This window comes from Trachinotus anak, unplaced genomic scaffold, assembly GCF_046630095.1.
Source record: "Trachinotus anak isolate AG129_WGS33_773 ecotype Australia unplaced genomic scaffold, CSIRO_AGI_Tana_v1 ptg000013l, whole genome shotgun sequence".
NCBI lineage: Eukaryota > Metazoa > Chordata > Actinopteri > Carangiformes > Carangidae > Trachinotus > Trachinotus anak.
The window spans coordinates 29227207-29242849 of record NW_027273864.1 but is presented as its reverse complement, the minus strand read 5'-3'; the positions used below and the strand labels follow the sequence as shown (position 1 = coordinate 29242849).

At 41.5% G+C, this 15643-nt stretch overlaps 1 protein-coding gene across 2 annotated transcripts; it reads right to left on the bottom strand.

The window, feature by feature from the left end:
- Positions 1 to 906: 906 nt before the first annotated feature.
- On the bottom strand, positions 907 to 15240 carry atrip (ATR interacting protein). 2 transcript variants are annotated; one of them, XM_071493805.1, is made up of 18 exons: positions 14917 to 15240; positions 13728 to 14062; positions 12525 to 12607; positions 11213 to 11383; positions 11018 to 11127; positions 9919 to 10085; positions 9508 to 9609; positions 8209 to 8314; positions 7448 to 7612; positions 6265 to 6529; positions 5618 to 5671; positions 5252 to 5430; positions 3817 to 3953; positions 3544 to 3635; positions 2359 to 2445; positions 2187 to 2265; positions 1882 to 2103; positions 907 to 1464 (listed from the first exon to the last, which is right to left on the bottom strand). In XM_071493805.1, exons 2-18 carry the CDS (start codon positions 14059 to 14061, stop codon positions 1391 to 1393), a joined length of 2427 nt encoding a protein of 808 aa, XP_071349906.1. In that variant the 5' UTR covers position 14062; positions 14917 to 15240; the 3' UTR covers positions 907 to 1390. The 2 variants fall into 2 exon arrangements, with proteins under 2 accessions (XP_071349906.1, XP_071349907.1); XM_071493806.1 differs by having other exon boundaries at positions 9508 to 9606.
- Positions 15241 to 15643: the final 403 nt, after the last annotated feature.

Here is a 15643-nt window from a genome sequence, read left to right as displayed (position 1 = left end):
TTATGAAAAGCTAAAAACAAACACCAGCTCTATGTTACTGTTTGTCCAAATTAGCCACATGCTAATGATTCCTGTAGGTTTGTCTCCAAAGTTGACGACTTGCTGAGTGTTTGATGGTTTATATTTATTTCCGTTTTAAAACTTAACTGTGATGAAACTATTAGTAAATAGTTTGATTTCTTTTCTTCACTTGCTCGACACTCCCTCCCTCCCTCCCTCCCTCTTTCATTCACATCTGCTCAGCGTCACCCATCCCCTCCATAAAACTCTGGACAAACTTAAGAGCACATACAGCCACAGACTCATACGACTCGGCTGCGTCAGGGAACGTTATAGGAAGTCATTCCTGCCCGGTGCAATCAGACTCTGTAATGCATCTTTATGATTCACAGAAAAACCCCTTGCACATTGGTCCATATACATATACCTACTTATTTATATCTATCTGCTACTTATTTCCATTTTATACTTCTGGAATTTCTGTGTATTTTTATCTTTGTCTGTTTGTATTTTATTTTACTGTCATTCAGCTGCTATGACATTTTTATTTCCCTCCGGAGATCAATCAATCAATCCATCCATAAAACAGGAGATGTGCACCACTCATTCTAATACTAGTATTACAGTGGACCAGTTGTAGTAGCCACGAGGTCTGTGTTTGACCAATGAACAATGGCCATCCCTGCAAACTCCACCCCAAAAGTTCCTGAACCATCAGAAAATCTCTTGCAGGTTTAGTTTTTGAGTTTCTCAAAATGTGGAGCCTCTCCTCCGTCTAACGGTGAGTTTCCCCAAATTTATGTTCATTCAGTTCTTAGATTCTTCTTTTCCTGCACATAATTAAAAGGAGGTGATGAACTGTATCAGAAAGAGTATCGATAAAATCCTGAAAATACCATCAAAGAGTAATTGCGTCATAACATTTTTATTTTTGAAAAACAATGATTTAAAAGTTAGGCTGAAATTTTTTTATGTTTGTACAGAGCAGTACAAAAAATAGTCTTGTTTTCAAAGCACTGGTGCAGGTACAGACATTAATGACTTTGGAACGAGGGCTAATCCTGTTAGCAAGTATGTCCACGAGAAGCAGCCGCCCTGACTGTTACAGAGGAGTACAGACAGGTGAGACAGGAGGTGGTGAAGACAGACAGAAAACACAGCAGGTGAACATGAGCACTGTTGTTCTCACCTTCATGTTTTATTGTTAAATCCCATCAGTCAGCAGATTAAATCTGTGACTGTTCATCACCTCAGTTCAGACCGCTGACCTCTCTCTAGTCCCTCATTTCCCTTCAACATCCACTTCATGTCAGAAAAGTTCATCTAAAAACAGATTCAGCCTCAGTCTGAGGTTTCTCTCATGTCTGTTCATTGGTCACTGATGGAGGCGTCAGGATCCAGTGTCAGTGTCCATGTCATCAGTGTCGTCGCCCTCCGAGCGGCAGATCTCTTCCAATGCCAGCTCTGATAGACAGGAAACAGGAAGCACAAAACAAAGGACCATTACAAAGTCATTTAGTGACTGAAGTTACCAGAGGGTGATACTGGTCATCTCATGAATCTGAGAGGAAAAAGAGTGATCGATCAAATAGCCCCACAGCTCTGCCTCTGTCTGAAAAGATCTGGTGTTTTCAGGCAAACACCCACATTATGTCCATTTATACCACGTTTTAGTGAAACTCAGTTCAGTCTGAGCCGAACTTGAACTGGCAGAGCTGCTGCAGCTGCGTCGTATCACAGAGAGGCTGCAGGTTTAGACAGGACAACAACAAACCTAAACAAACTTTGTTCCATCACGGTCTAAGTGGAACAGAAGTCACAAGATGAAAGTTTACAACATTTTTTCAGCACATAACATTGTGTGTGTGTGTGTGTGTGTACCCTCGCTCTCGCTCAGCTCGGGGATCTTCCTCAGCGTCTCTCGGACAGCGGGGATCACCTGGTCGTACATGTGCAGCAGCGGCCTGCAGCTCTCTGAGAAGCTGCCGTGATGCAGCAGCAGCCAGTGCAGCAGCAGCAAACACTCCCTGAGCAGAGACGCCGCCGGGCTGCGCCACCACGGCAGCGAGGGGGCGGGGCACAGTGGTGGCGGTCGGGACGGGCCTGAAGCAACGGTCACAGCTTGTTTTAGAGACGAAACGGTGCATTTTTCTAGTCTCAGGCTTTAAATCTGAAATGTGACTGACCTGTCGAGTCTGACGGCTCCTGAGAACCACGAAGATCCAACCACTGACGATGGAAAACAATCACCACCGTCTGAACCAACTGAGAGAGACAGACAGAGAGACTCGAGTTCAAAACTAAGAAACAAAGTTTGGTGTCAGTATCTAAAGACTCAGAGCAGAGGGTCGTTTTTACCTCAGTGTAACACTGACAGCTGCTGTGCAGGTTTGTGGTCCAGCTTTCTGCTCTCTGAGTCATCAGTCTAGTCAACAAACGAACCACCTGAGACACAGAAACAACATCAACAGGTCAGACTGTTCATTCTCAAGTCTCAAGGTGTTGTCAGGAAAACAAAGAGTGAGGTTTTATCAGGCTGGTACTTCACGCCTGAAGTCACCTGTACTGTCACAGTTCACATCATACATTCAATACAAAGCATGTTTCCACATCATTACATCAGAGTCGTGTCTTACTCACCACTCTGCTTCTTTCACTTTCTCTTCTCTAAAACTGTTTTCTTTAATAAATCAACTTCTACTTTGTCATTTCGTTCAGTTGCTGTCAATAAAGTTTATCAAAACAAAGAGTAAACATGAAGCACATCAGAAAACAAAAAGGCTTCTTACTGAAATATCAGCGAATACACTTAAAACAGGGGAAACTAGAATTAAATTTAAAATATTTCTTAGTGCAGCTTTGAATCCAGGTCGCTGCTTCAGTGACTTTAGGACTAGAGTTTAATGATAAATACTGTAGATATGGTCTGATGAACTATTGTGTTTTATTCTGTCTCTGTTTGCTGTTATTCAGGAGTATATTCAGTGTGTTGCTCTCAGGTGAACAGGTCGCACTGACCTGCTCAGGGAATGTGAAAATAAAGGAATCCAAGCAAAAGATACATTTAAACAAATTTAATTTATCAAACTCAACTCGATTACTTGATAATGAAAATAACTGGCAGTCACAGCTCTAACACACATGTGGCCCAGATGTTATGGCCCAGATAAACTGAGACAACTGACTGTCGACTGTGAAGCTGATTTTCAGCTGAGCTCAGTCAGGACACTCAACTATACACAGTGGGAGAGATGTGACCAGGCTTCAGTTGAAATGCTTGTTGGATCTTAACAGCATCTTTTTTTTTTTATGACTCGTGGGAAGCAGCCAGGAGGCGTCACTCCCCTTTTCACTCCCCTTCAGTGAGGAGATTCAGGCAGAAACACTTTGTCTTTGGATGTAAACTGTCTGCATAAAAACATTCTCTCAAAACATTTCAGACCATAACCCTGCTGCTTGTCATACACACCTCGTGTAGGACTAGAATACGTCTCTGCAGTGTGTGTGTGTGTGTGTGTGTGTGTGTGTGTGTGTGTGTGTTACCTGCAGGTCCAGTAGAATCCAGTCTGTGTGAGTTGCCTGGTTGTCTGGTCTGGTTCTCATGTACTGGAGTAACTTAAGGAAAACACAGGGGTCTAAAGAAAACAAACACAGTTCTTAAGTTCAGTCACAGTAAATCTGTTTATTCAAAGTGAAGCAAAAACTTCAACAACTGACAGAATATTTAGAGATAAAAACATTACACAAAACATTATTAGTATACAGATGATATTAAACTACAGATGAGTTAAAGTCAGTGCAGTAACAGAGCCTCACCATGCTGAGAGCAGAGCTGCTGAGCCAGAGTCTGGAGGTCGGACATCGATGTGAGGATGGACACACACTCTAAAATCATCTGCAACTTATTGTCTGCTGATAAACACGCACACACCACCTGCAAAACACACTGCAACCTGAGAGAGAGAGACAGAGAGACAAAGAGAGAGAGAGAGAGGTAACATTAGGCAAACTAAAAAAATGCTCCAGAAGCTGCAGGTTCATGAATCTCTGTTGTTGATGAGCCTGAAGAAAGTGATGAATCACTGAGAACTAAAGTCGGCCCAACGTGTACCAGCTTCAAAAACAAATAACAATATAATGGCTGATATTCTTGGAGAGATGGAATATGCATTATGAAAGGTTAAATCAAACCCTGGTTCGTTTTCCCCCTTGGTGCAATTCATTTGGGCAGGTGTGTGAACAGTAATCGCACTCAGGTGTGGACCGAAACAACCACACCCAGACCCTTTCGAGAAGGTGGTCTTTAGTTCTGAACTCAATCCGACCCCACTAGCAGGTGAACTCACAGGTTTGAGCTAAACAGTTAGACATGACGTGAGCACGTCTTTGTACATCCTCAACATTAGCTCCACTATGATGACACACCGAAGCGTTTGTAGGTAAACTGCCCCGATCTATGTTGCGTAAGACGTCACAGTCCAGAGTGCAGGACCTTCTTCCAGTTTTTACTTCCTGCTCCCGTCAGACAATCTGACCAATGAACAGAGTTAATGTTCTCATGTGGTTTGTCGTGATGCGTTTTGGTTCACTTTAATTTTTCTCTTTGTGAAATCAAACTGAACCAGTTTACAAACCTTATCAACTGAATCAGAGCAGAGCAAACTAATTTCCGGTGTGAAAACACCCTAAAAGGTGGTGTTTTTTTTTTTTCAGGACACTGATGGCATGAAAGTCTTTATATTCAGAAGTGACTCAGTTCTGTTTTTCTTTTCTTTATAAATCAGCAGATAATGTCCAGAAACTTGCAGCCGTGTTTATCTGCTGCAGATTTCTCGTCAGTTATTTCTACTTTCTGTCACATGTTGACTGGAAATACCTGCAGGTACTTTACAGTCACATGTTACATAACCACTGACAGTCAGTGGAAAGTGTTACACACACACACACACACACACACACATACACATACACTCCCTGGTCAACCACTCCTCTGTCTCCTGCAGTGTCCCACCCAGCTGGGTGTTGCATCATGTTTGTGCATGTGTTATCCTGCAAATTTCCCAATGGTTTAATATAAAGCATTAAAGCAGAGTGTGAGTGTGTGGAGTGGGTGAAGTGTCACTGCAGCTCTCACACAGTTAAGATAGAAGACAGAAAAAGTTAATCAATTGTACAATTATTAATTCAATAAGTATAAATTAAAATGAAAATTATGTTGACAAATAATTTCAGTGTGAGTGTGTGTGTGTACCTGTCAGTGTGTGTTTGTGGCGTCCTTTCAATGAGGACACACAGCGTCTTCATGGCGCTGAGGACGAGCTCCTCCCTCTGTGAGCTGCTCCCGCCAAGTCCTTCTTCACACAGCCGTAACACTGACTGCAGCAAGGCATTCTGGGAGCTCAGACACACACCTGCAGCAGATGGCTCAGCCTGCAATCAGAGGGAGGAAGGGAGGAGGCCTTCACTGAAATACATCTCTTTTAGGGGAAATTCAAGTGAACAATCTCTGTCCAGGAAATTAGCTCATCGTGTTATGAAGACGTAGCTGATATTTTGATATCACCTCCTCCTCTGTAACGATGGTGAGGAAATACAGTAACAGAGTTACAGTTTGTACCTTGTTTTCTGTAGCTCTGCATCGACTCTCTTTTGACAACACAGCCTCCACCACCTAAGGAGCAGCAAAAATTTTCAAATTTTCAAAAAGGCACATGATCATTATCTCTATAAGCTGTGCACAAACAACTGAACATTACTAAGCTCCATTCAGATAAAACTTTATTGATGATTTATGGTTTGGTATTATGGTTATTCTTGATAGTTGAATAATCATTTTTATTATTCAATCTTTTTTTTTTTTTTTAAATGTAAAAACACTGAAATGCTGATTCCAGCTTCTCCACACTTTTCTTTCTGTTTTAGGTTTGACAAAATAAGAGATTTGACGACATGGGCTAAGACATTAGAACATTCTTTCACTATTACCTAACAATTTATAAACAAAACTTTAAATTAACTTAAACTTAAATTTATGAAGAATATAATTGGTAGATCAATGAATAACAAAAATGTTGAAACTGTTGCAAACTGTTTCTGCAAAGCCTAAAACCAAAAAAGGAAAAGAAGCCTTTGAAGAATTGCACAGTGTTGTAATTCAAGGGTTTGTTTATGAGGATAAAACCACTGAGATGAATCATATGGTTTGTAAGTCATATGTTTGCTTTGTCATTACAAGTGTCTTTCCTGTAACTGTCGTGTCATCACCTCGTCACTGTGGGCCAGCAGCAGGTAGAGGAGTCGCAGAGCAGCCAAGCCAGTGTCCTCCACGCTGAAACCAGACAAACCAGTCTCCTCAAGTCTTCCCAGTCCAGCAGTGGGAGCAGCCCGGTCCGCTGGGAGCGAGCTGGCAGCTGTAGAGTCTGAACCACTGCCGCGAGCAGAGTCCGACCGGAGCGAGTCCAGATCCTGACGGAGTCGAGACAGGTGGAGGTCCAACAGAGGGAGGAGAAGGACGGCGCCAGGACATGACCTAAACACAAATTGAGATTTTTGTTTTTCTTTATTTGACTTCAGATAAATGTAGTCGATCACACAAAATCTGGATCAGTGGTTCCTAAACACCATTTAGGGAATCTTTTTTCACAGCACGTCCCACACCAACCCCCCAAACATGTACAACCCGTTAAGCTAAAAATAATAGCTATGATATCTGTTTCATTCATCTGTTGATCACTTGTTTCAGCTTTTATTTTAGCTCCTTTTGCAATAACAAATCTTTCCATCACTACTCACAGTCTCCATTTCTAACTGATTTTCACAAACCGTAAAATATGTTAAATTAATATAACAACCAACTACTGTGAGCTGTTCTGTCATTAGTTGCCACTAGTTTAAGTTTATTGCTCATTACTTTTACATGATGAAAAGATATTAAGTTATTAACAATGTACAGCATAAAAATGGAAAAGAAGACCCGTCCTCAAGTCACCCACTCAGGGAACCACAGGTCTTTATTATGTTACACAATGTATGAGCTCTTTGTGAAAACAGTGTTTCAAATATGATGAAACGGTAAATCCCAGTGTTGAGCAGGTCTCATAGCCTGAAACTATAAGCTATCAGTGAAAATGTAACATACAGTTTACAGGGATTCAGTAAATCTTTGGTAATTATCTACAAAAACACACAACCTCATGATGGTGTTTTACCATGTGGTCATTTCACTGCTGCTGTTTTGGCCACAAGAGGGTACTGCTGTCCACAGAACTGTTCTGCTTTTTCCCTTAAACTACACGCCAAAACAAGATTTTACCACATAAACAAAATTGATCGGGAATGGTTAACGGAATAGATAAAGAAACTGGCATCAATAAAACCTTCATCTCTTGTGTACAAGTTTGTAAAGTGTCAGCAGAGTAGCAGCTGTGTCCTCAGACACCCTGCCTACCTGTTGTTCCTGCTGCTGGCTGCGACTGCTGTTCGGCTTTGACTGAGCATGCTCAATCCAGTCACGGCCAGACTCTGGACCGGACTCAAAGCAGCTCTGGGAGCACCACCTCCGCTGACACTTGCTGCTGCACCAGAGTGGAGCAGAAAATCTGCTGAGAGGCCACTGAACACATGATGTACGACACAACACACAAAACAACAACACACCAGTTAGTTTTTTACATCAGTTCAGCTCGTCTGTGCAAGAGCTGGGACGTGAGCGACTAGTAGCACAACCACCAATAATACTGTTATTACAACTACCATCATCAAAAAAATTAAAGATCTTTTTGAGATTAGTTTTGGTGGATTCAGTGACACCGTGGTGACTGTGGGGTACGTGCTGAAGTGATCACAGCACTAACATTTCATTAACAGTCTCACTTTATTTTTATTGTCCTCCGTGTATTTTTGGTGAGTGAGTGATGTCGACTTAAATGCAAGCTTTTCAGAGGGAGTCTGGTGTGTTGGCTTTAGAAACAAATGCGATCATATTTGTTTAACACTGATCATGATGTTTTTAATCCTCAACTTTACTGAACCAGGGTCACAGACAGTGAACGTGAATCCTTTTTGTGTGATTTGTTGGTGACCGTTAAATGTTTTACTCAAAGGTTCTTCAGTGGCAGTAACGAGGGAGGAGAAAGTGCTGCTTTTTCACTTTTTGACTTGCACTCCATTACCACCCAGGTTGTCATGGTTACAGTGCAGGGTGTTTACCTGGATGTCAGGTGGATGTCTGTCAGGCTCATAGACAGCAGGTGAGAGAGGCTGAGGCTGCTGGGAGACAGAGGCTGCTGCAGCAACAACCCCAGCAGGACGCCACCTGGAGGACAATGCAGAACACACACGAACACACACGAACACGAACACACACGAACACACACACACACGAACACACACACGAACACACACACACACACACACACACACACACACACACACACACACACACACACACACACACACACACACACACACACACACACACACACACACACACACACACACACACACACACACACAAGTTTTATTTGTTTCATGGGGAACCACTGACATAATGCATTCCCGAGCCCCTTACACTTAACCATCACAAATGACCCTTCCCCTAAAACAAAGTACAGCCATTTATACTCGTGGGGTCTTGTTTTGGTCCTGACAAGGCAACAAGACCCCACAAGAATAGTGGGCTTCTGGTTTTTGGACGCCACGAATGCTGTCAACCAACTGTTAAAAAGTTTAACTGTAAAAATCTGTGTATTAACCCTTTAATCGCCTCTTCTTGTTTAGGATCAGCTGTTCGGTAAACTGATCTCATCAGATATCAGGGTCCACATAATGATCCTGAAACTGTTTACCAGTGAACCTGAACTGAAAACAAAAAACTCACAGACTCTTTATGCATTTAATGTCTGTATCTGTAATGTATTAAATGTGTTATTGAAGTATGAGTGGGCTGAGTCCGTTGGTGCTTGAAAATGAGAAACATTTAAATGTGCAGGACAGAGGTGCTAAAAACTGCAGTTCTTCTGTGAATGAACATTTGAGGGTGGTTCTAAAAACAAGTCAGTCCCCATAGACTCCCATGTTAAAATGTCCAACCTAACAGCAGAAATAAACATGTTTAGCCTGGTACAAAAAACAGTTTTGCTCTTTAGAGCTGATTTCCTCCTTCAGGACAGCTGCACAGGGAGTTAATCTTTTTATAACACACCCGATTAAAAGGCTCAAAGTTCTGAATAATTGAGGGCGTGGCCACAGTGAGTGACAGGTTGGTGAGCATGTGCTTGCCACAAACTGACATGCACCGAAATCTCGCTCCACACGTGCTGAGTTAGGGGGAGTCGGGCATTGGCAAGAAGACGACGGCGGAGCAGCTCTCACCCATCTCAGAACCGCTCTTCAGAAACGTATGGATGATGTCACTGAGGCTACGTCCATCTTTATTACAGCCTATGGTTGCAGGTTATGTATTTACATTAACCCTTTTGAGGAGGTGCTGCAGACTGATAAACTGACCTCGATGCTGTAGATGTGCAGGTCTGACAGTCAAGAAGGGGTCTGGGCGAGACACTTCTTGCCTGTTGTCGCCAGATCTGCTGCTGGACGTCCCTCTGTCTACTGAAACACACACACGTTCACTTTTGTCACTTTTGGGGAAATTACATAGACTTGCTTTAATTTCCTGGAGATTTAGCTAAACCACTACTTGCCAAAACCTAAACCTAACCCTTAGCTTAACTACACACACACACACACACACACACACACACACACACACACACACACACCAAACACACACACACACACACACACACACACACACACACACACACACACACACACACACACACACCAAACACACCAAACACACCAAACACATCACCCCCACAACTGTCAAGATCTTCATGACATCATCATGTGACACACCGTCTCTCCGTGTCTTCATCGGTGTCTTCATCGGTGTCTTCACCGGTGTCTTTCTGGACGGGACCTGGGCGCCAAACGTCTCCTTGGTGATGAAACCATTTCCTGGAGAAGAGGAGCTGCTTCCGCTCCCATGATGCAACTGGCCGAGAGAGCTCAGCACTTTGGGACTGAAAGCAGAGAGGAAGAGGAAACATCTTCTCAGATTAGAGATGAGCAGATGACAGTCACTGTGATATTGTGTGATAAATCGATTTTAATCACGCGGTCAGTCATCCTGGTTAGTTCAGAACCTGCAAACTGTTTCATCTACTACAGTGTAACCTGTGACCTTTGACCCCTTAACTATTGACTGCACTATAAGAAGAGTTAAACAGTTTCTGTCTTGGTAGCCTAAGAGGAGTTAATACCAGGATTCCCTCAGTCTCAGACATCACATTTATGGACTTTCAATAAAAGATTAAACTTCTATTAAACAATGAAAAATACCAACATTTTATGTGTAGAATTGATGTTTAGACAAAAATACAGTTGAACATACAGGAAAAATAGATCAAAGCTCATGATACTTATCAGTAAGACATTTGCATTATGAACTGTAAGTTAACACTAACAAGCCACTCACACGGCTCAATAATAAATTTATGTTTAATTTAAAATATTAGATTATATAAGATTTTCAAAAAAAAGCTAAGTGTCATCTTTATTTCCAGATTTATGAACACAAAATAAAAAATTTCACTGACTGAAAAAAGAGATGAACAAAAGTACAACGAACTGGGAAACAACTGTAAACACACAATGTTAGACATTTTCTGCAGGTCTTGTTTTACCTTCATCTCCAAAACTCTCAGGAAATTTCACTAATTTCACAACTATGACTGAACCTGTTGAGTTTGATTAGTTTACTGAGTCCAAGGCGACGTTTTCCTGCATCTCCAACCAAAAGTTCAAAACCCAAGATATTCCGTTTACAATGATATAGAAACAGAAAAAAATAGGACATCCTCAATGAGAGAATGACCGGAGTTTGTGCTGATAAATAACACATAATATTTCACTGACAATCTAAACTGTTGTTAGTTGTATGATGGTGACTGACCTGTTTCTAGGCAGTGGAGAGGCCTTGTTTTTTTCTGAACTGTGCAGTTTGGTCTTCATCTCATTGATCTCTGCTTCTTTAAACTGCAGCTCAGACTGCAGAGACTGAACCTGCACACAGACAACATGTCACTGTCACGTTATTCTGAGGAACATACTGTATGTGCTGTGGATGCCTGTCATTTAGCTCCTTTACCTTCCTGTTGAGCTCCTTCTCCCTGTCACTCTGCTCACTCTGCCTCCGAGTCTCCAGCAGGATCTGGTTCTGTCTCTGAGTCTCCTTCTCCTGCTGAGCTGCTTTCAGGGAGTCCCTCAGGACACGGATCTCCCCGCTCTTCAAAACAATCTCATCCTCCACCTCCTTCAGCTAACAACGTGTACACACACAAAAACATAGACAAAGGCACTTTTTATCCAGCATCGCTTCTTAGCTGGTACAAGAACCTCCTGAATTCTAAATTAAACCAAACCGATATTAAATCTCACATTACTCCTATTCTTGATGATCTTTGCATCATTCGACCAGGTCCGGGTATCAAACCTGGACTTTTTCTTCAGTGCAGACTGAAATGTGTCGCAGCACCATCAAAAACTGTGAGGCACTGGAAGCTGACATTAAATGACTGCTAAGATTCAAAGTGTTGAATATGTTTAAAGACTAAAGAAAGATTTATAAATTGTTAAGAGTCAGATGAAAGATCAAGTTATTCATTGTTTAAAAACCTTTTAACAAGCAGTGAGGTGCTAGTGGGTCAGTCATTACAAAGTTATGTTGAGCAGCCAAACTTCATGTTTAAATCTACACCACTTTATCTAAAATAAATATAAAGTCAAGTTTAAAAAACCACCAACTATGTCTGTAAATGAAGCACAAGATATGTAGAATATTTCCATCTGATGGAATAGTGGTTAGTTTGTGGTTGTAATATTTCACAAAGTGTCTATACAGCAGCTTCAAATAAGAGTTGGAACTATCTGATACAGAATACAGTGTGTGTGATATTGACAAACAACAAACTTACAGTAACTTGAGGGGACATAAAAGGAAAGACGCTGTATATAAAGGGTTGTAGGAAAAGTGCACAATCATAAACATTGTTGTAAATGTGCCAGAATTAGGTGAAAGACAATTTATCATTGGTCGTCTCTGGCCAGGTGTCACAAGGTCGCCCTACAGGGAATATAATGTATTTAAGGTGAATATCTAACAGCAATTTTATGGATATTGAGCAGTTTATTATGTGTTCTGCTACTGGTGTGTTGCTCTCAGGGGGTTGGTTTAAAGACACTTCATAAGCCCATTAAACAAAAATATTAAGTAACAGAAAACTTAGAAACAACAATGTGAAATTTTATGTGCAAATATAATATCAGATGCACTGTTATGGCTGTGAGCACTGATTATATAGTTTTACTCACTGTCCTTCTGTATGATTTCCAACAGCTGCTTTCTCTGCCTTCCTGATCCTGTGCTGTCTCTCTGTAAACTTTTATAAAGTGAGTCTCACCTTCCTCTTCAGCTCTGCATGCTGAGCCTCCAGCAGACTGTAGGAGTCCTCTCTGTCCGATCCAAACTGCTGCTGCCTGTTACCTGAACACACAAAACAACAGACCTGTCAACATGTTCAATACAAAAACTAACATACACTGAGCCAGCTGTTTGACCTTCACTTGAAAGCTGCTTGATAAATGATGCTGCAGTATTTCTGCATGTTTTAACACAGTATCAAGGTGTATCAATGCATCTTGATGCAGTATACAAATATACACCAATATGCACAAGTTCCCAGCTGAGTATGTACATTTACGACACACAACTGAGTTACAACAGATTTACAATCTTAATTTTTTTATTTTTGCTCTTGTTCAGCTCCTATCTCTATTTTTTTTACACTTCTGGATTCATACAACTCACTGATTTTTATTTTCAACTTCAACAGATGAGTCTAAACCTCCACTCTGGTGTAGATCTTCATTTATTTCCCTTTTCCAACCTTTTCCATTGACTGTGCAAATTATACTTCTAAACATTACTTCACACTGATGCCACTGAGCTGCTGTTTCAACAGGATTATTTTGTGAATCCAAACAACATATATATCGATTAACTTCATGATAACTTTCTCATCAAGTCATTTTTCATTGTTCAAAATACTATGAAAATTATCATCACGCATTATAGAGGCTGAAGAAAAAATGTACAAGTAATGTAAATGTGTGTTTGTGAATTCTATCACCCAAAGAACAAAACACTGCTACCTGAGCTATTAACATTTGTACATTTAAAAACCAAATTGGCTCTTGGTTACAATCAGAGTAAAAGACTCTGTACCAGACAAAGAGCCAAGATACTGCGCTTTTCTTAATCTGATGAGGAAGAAATTTAACAGGATCAGATGAGAAGGAATTCACAGTTAGAATTTTCTGGACTCAGACCTAAACAGATATATTTGCATGAGTTTTCCCACTGATTCTTTAAATTCCTAAATTAGCACATTTGATTCCAGTGAAGAATAAATAAATAATCTTCTCAGTTTGTTTTTGCTGCTGATTCAATCTACAAAAACAACATAAATGAAATTAAATCAACGGCCGCCTGTTAGGATGTAAATCTTAAAACTAATTAATGATTTGAAAAATTATCATCAGGATTTTAATGTATATGATAATACACGATTAAATATATTTAACTGGTTCTTCTCTAAACTCACCAAGAGGCTCTCTACTTGGTATCCCAGAATTCCCTCTGTAGCTGCTGCTGAACCCAAACGTGTTCTCTCTGCTCTGCTTCATCGTGGCTCTGCTCAGAGATTTGCTCTGCCCTGCACTCGGTGGCCAGGTCGACTCCACTGGTTTGTTTTCTGGTTTAGACCCAAGCCCCACCACTGCAGGGGCCGAGGTGTTGGCCTGCGAGGCGATGATGTCGATCTCATCCAAGTCGTCTTGGGTGAAGTCCTCATCATCTCCAAATGGATCATCCAAGGCCACTGCTGTCCTAACTTCGTGGTTCAGGCCTCGGAGGCGCTTGGTGGGAGGGCAGTTCATGCTGTGAGGGAGGAAGAGAAGAAGGGCAGGCAAGTTAACCAGCTGACAGCTCTGACCTTTGACCTCCAAACAATTGTTGGTCCACAATATTGTTGGCCAGAGTAAGAATACTTCTGATATTTAGGATACCATGGGGGTGTCCTCTCCACCATCCAACTCTCAATAAGTCCATCAGTTATTTTAAATGATAAAGCAATTTGCATGAAAGCAGCCTGTCTCATGTCTTCAGCTGGTGGTGGTACATGAATGAATATGTGAATTACCCAAACAACTGTAAGAGAAATAAATGTTTGGTTTATTACATAAGAAATCATTGGTTGTGACAAAATCACCACTATTGCATTTGTTGCAAGTTGCATTTGTGGCCAAAAGAGAGGGTCACAAAAACCTTCAGCAGAGGCAGTGAGCACTGTACCGTTCAATAAGCTCATTGTCATTAAATGCTCCCAAAGTGATCTGTCCTCCAACAGATTTGTGTACAGGTCCCAACAGATAATTATTTCTCTGGAGTTCCCCTAAATATCAGCCTAGACAGGAGGCATATAACTACTTTCTGCCAAGAACTGCTTGATTCATTAGTCACATTTGAGGATAAACTGGTCCGGACACGTCTTATACATAGTGACTCTGCACTTTATTCAGCTGTAGGTGCTGAGTGAGCAAGTGTACAGTCTTAACTTATAGTTTATTAGCTAATAAGTGGTGGTTCCAACAGCGGTGTGGTCCACCTCTGTCCAAGCAGCAACAAACATGCGTTCGCCTCTTTAGTAAAGAAACTTTCAAACGAGCCAAAAAGCCGGTTAAAAACATTAAAAGTAGTTCAGGTGCTACTTTCCCCTGGGTCTCCTGTGTTACCTTGTCTGTCGGTGCTGCAGCTGTGGCTCCTGAAAGCTGAAAGCTAACAGATAGCGCTAAATAACTAGCTGTGATTCCAAAGGGAAATTAGCCCGCTAAGCTAACACAGCTCACTCCGTCACAGCAGCATTTAAATGTCAGGAAACACTTCATGAAAAATGTGTTAGAGGTGTCTGATAGCAGCGCTTCTTCACACTGTCCCTCGGCACCAAATCAAACCAAGAAATTAATCGTTTAACAGTTAACCAGCCATAAAACACGAAGTTAAAACTGTCAGGACAACAGTGTGTTATTGCGCCCGCTTTGGTGCCGCTGATAATCCAACCAATCACAACGCTGCTCTGACAATCCGACCAATCACCAGCGACCATGCGCTGAACGGGTTGCTCTACGGGTTCCTGTTCGGGACAAACTGTACTAAAGGCGCAGTTGAAAATACACACACAAAAAAACACTGGTTTTTAAAGGATTAAGGCGACAATTTGAGTAAGGCACACCTGTGGACAGGGCCAGGGCAGGTAACAGTACCTGCCTAGCAACATCTCTACAGCCCACTAATTAAAATGTCATATATTTTTCTTTATTACATACAATAAATAAATAAAGAGTAAAAATGACAGGCTGTGGCTCTATGGGGGGTAGGTGTGGGACTGTTTCTCGGCCAGACCCAGTGCCTTGTTGGGGTCTCTGCTGGTTGCCGAGCTTGAAATATGAAGCCTCCGAACTT